General features: G+C 61.3%; 1 protein-coding gene across 1 annotated transcript in view; it reads left to right on the forward strand.

Annotated features, from left to right (window-relative positions):
* The first annotated feature begins 457 nt into the window (after positions 1–457).
* SAMD11 (sterile alpha motif domain containing 11) overlaps positions 458–3099 on the forward strand; it is a 73663-nt gene continuing 71021 nt past the window's right edge. The window contains exons 1-2 of the mRNA XM_026051074.1: positions 458–558; positions 1821–2629. Of these exons, the coding sequence (XP_025906859.1) occupies positions 458–558; positions 1821–2629 (910 nt within the window). The remainder of the gene's footprint in view (positions 559–1820; positions 2630–3099) is intronic.

Below are 3099 nucleotides of genomic sequence, written 5' to 3' on the forward strand. Positions count from 1 at the left end.
TATTACACGGAGACAACTTGATAGTAAATTGTTGTGCTACTGACAGGATCAACCAGGCTCTGCTCTTCTTGAATCCCTCTACACGGCTGCCAAAACAGCTTGTTTCTATAAGCCCAGACCCACCTCAAGGCATGCACCTCATGTTGGGTCACCATCATGAAGTCTCACTCTTCCAGCGCTGGACCATAACTTGGCCAGTTGCACCAGCTTGGCGAGTGCACCCATATCCTGCCTGGCATCGGGGCTGTGAAGAAGCAGCTTCTCCCCCACGAGCTCCATCGGTTGCTTGGACATTTTGCAGTTTTGCATAACGCAGCACGAGTACAGGGTTCACGCTCTGGATCTTAACCTCTTTACGCTTCAGTTTCTGTCCTGGTAAAGTGGAGCTAAAAGCAGCTTCGTAAAGAGGTGCTGGGAGGTTCTTCTCCCTCCTGTTGATGCTTTGAGATTTTCTGAGATGGTACCAAAGGGCCAAGGGTTCCTGCTGCTTGAAACTGCCCTGCTGACCATCAATGGCTGGTTTTCCTGTCAGCAAATCTGCTTCTCGCTGTCTGGAAGGTGAGTTTCAGTTACCACCGCCTGCCCTATAAGAAAACAAGTAGTTATGAGAGGTACACTTTGTTGAAAATGTAAAAAATTTTTTTTGGGGGGGAGGGGTGGTGATGGGTATAAAGCTGCCCCGTTTGTCACTTTGTAAGGCTTGTGGGACATCTCTTGTACCATGTTTAAGGGGTCATTTATTTTTATTCCCCATCCTCATGTTCTTCCTGAGCAGACAATCCTCGTTGGCGCCCAAGGGAAGGGAATCCCAATGCATCCATGGGGCAAATATCTACACATACCATGCGGGTTAGTTTGGGGCTGTGCTTTTCCTCTCGGGGCTCTTTCACGTGGACCTCGTGCCACGTCCAGCCTGGCTCCAAGTGGAAAACAACTTTCTCGGGCATTTCCTCGCCCTTTCCCCATGGCTCTGGGAAAGGAGAAAGGATGGCGTTGTCCCACACAAAGGGGCTTGTCACAAGCCGGCTAGCGGGGATGCCACCCGCATCTTCCCGCTGCATCCCGGAGCAGCCGTGGATGCGGATCCGGGCGCGCCGGCCGTCGCGCACCCCCTTGTCGCTGTCACCGCCGCCGCCGGCGCGGCGCTTGCAAGCGCCTCTGCTGTTTAAATGGGCCAAGTTGGAGCGGCGGCGGCGGCGGAGGGAAATCTTGTTTGGTCAGAGTCTGAGCTGAACTATCCGGTGACTCCGGCGCTCCGATCAATACATGTCTGGCCCGGCTCGGAGCCCAGCACCGGGCGCCGCTTAGGGCACGGGGGCAGCGGCACATTCCGTGCAGCGGTGCAATCTCCCGGGATAGCCATGTGTACGTCTGTGTGTGTGTGCGGGTATATACGTGGATATACACACTATATATATATATATATAGACACGTGAAATATAATATTATGGGTTTTTTTAAAAAGCAACGCAGGCAGGAGGGCAGTGGGAATAAATTGGGCGTCGCGGCGGCCCCCGGGGCCCGGCGCAGGTGGGGGGGGCGGCCCGGGCCACTTGGCCGCCGGGGTGTCTGGAGCCCCGCGCGGCGCCGGCGGGGGCGGCGGCGGGGGCGCCGCGGCTCATTTTAATTATTGCATATAAATAAATAAACCAGGTGTCAGTTTAAAGGAAGGCTTGGGGGGCGGGGAGGGCGAAAGGGGGCTGGGTGGGCGGCGGGGAACCCTCCAGCCTGGTGAGAAGGTGGGTCGATGTAGGGGAATCAATAAGCTTTTTTTTTTTTTTTTTTTTTTTTTTTTTAACCAAAAATAATGTCTCCGGCAGCAGAGCCCTCTCCGAGATGTCAGGTATCAGTGCGGAGGGGCAGCTGTGCGAGGCGCACGGCAGCTGCCGGGTCCGCGCTCCGCTAGGCTCTCCGTGGGAGCGGGATCCCAGACAGCTCTGCTGGGGAGGCAGCCCAGGAGATTTGCTCGCGGGCTGCTCCGGGGGATCCCAGCCGCCTCCGGCCCCCGAGCGCCAAAGGTGCCTGTGCTGCTGCTGCGGCGGCTGCTGCTGCTGCTGCTGCTGCCGCGGGCGCCTTCCAGCCAAACTCCATCCCGAGCGGGGGCAAGTTGAGCCGGAGACGTCGGAGCCAGAGCGCCGGGGCGCGCGCGCCGGCACCATGCCTGCCATCAAGAAGGAGCGACTTGACAGGGAGGAGATGGCCCTGGCCGCCTTCAACCAGCCCCTGGAAACCCTGCCCGACTACCTCGCCCCTCTGGCCGCCGCGGCCATCCCCGTGGTGGCCCCGCACCCGCCGGCGTACGAGCAGATCTTGGCGCACCGCGCGTACCTGGGCTTCCCCGAGCCCCCCCCGCACGCCCACCACCACCCCCAGCACCACCTCCCCGAGGACCTGATGCTGGAGAGGTTCTCCTCCATCCCGGATTTCCAGCCCTTCTTCGACAACGGCGAGCCGTGCATCGAGGTGGAGTGCGGGGAGAACAAGGCGCTGCTCTACATCAGTAAGTTGTGCCAGGGGAGCAAGGGACCCTCCATCCGCTACCGGGGCGAGTGGCTCACGCCCAACGAGTTCCAGTTCGTGAGCGGCAGGGAGACGGCCAAGGACTGGAAACGCAGCATCAGGCACAAAGGTGAGGGCCCCCCCGGGGCTCCCCACGGGGCTCCGCAGCACCCGAGACCTCCTGTGGGAACTGGGTGGGGGAAGCGTGGGACCCCCAAAACCTCCGCGCGGAGAGGGGATGATGCGGGACCCCCGGGCTGGCTCCGGGCGGAGCGGGGAACAACGCAGGGCTCCTGAGCCCCCCGGGCGCCGGGGACAACGTGGGAGCTCCGGGCGGAGGGGACAGCGCGGGACCCCCAAGCCCCCTGCGTGGGCAGGGGGACAGCGCGGGACCCGCGAGCCCCCTGGGTGGGGGGTGGGGAACAACACGAGCCCCCCCAGCCGGCATGGGGACTCGTCCTTGTCCCGGTGCCCCCCGCCCCGTCCCCGACACCCCCATTTCGGGCTCTCTCTGTCGAGCGGCCAAGTTTTGCGCGCGGTTCGGGAGCGCTCGCGGGAGGAGGAGGAGGAGGAGGAGGAGGAAGAGGAGGAGGAAGGCGG

Source organism: Nothoprocta perdicaria, unplaced genomic scaffold (genome assembly GCF_003342845.1).
Source record: "Nothoprocta perdicaria isolate Ctin4 unplaced genomic scaffold, notPer1 scaffold_72, whole genome shotgun sequence".
Lineage (NCBI taxonomy): Eukaryota > Metazoa > Chordata > Aves > Tinamiformes > Tinamidae > Nothoprocta > Nothoprocta perdicaria.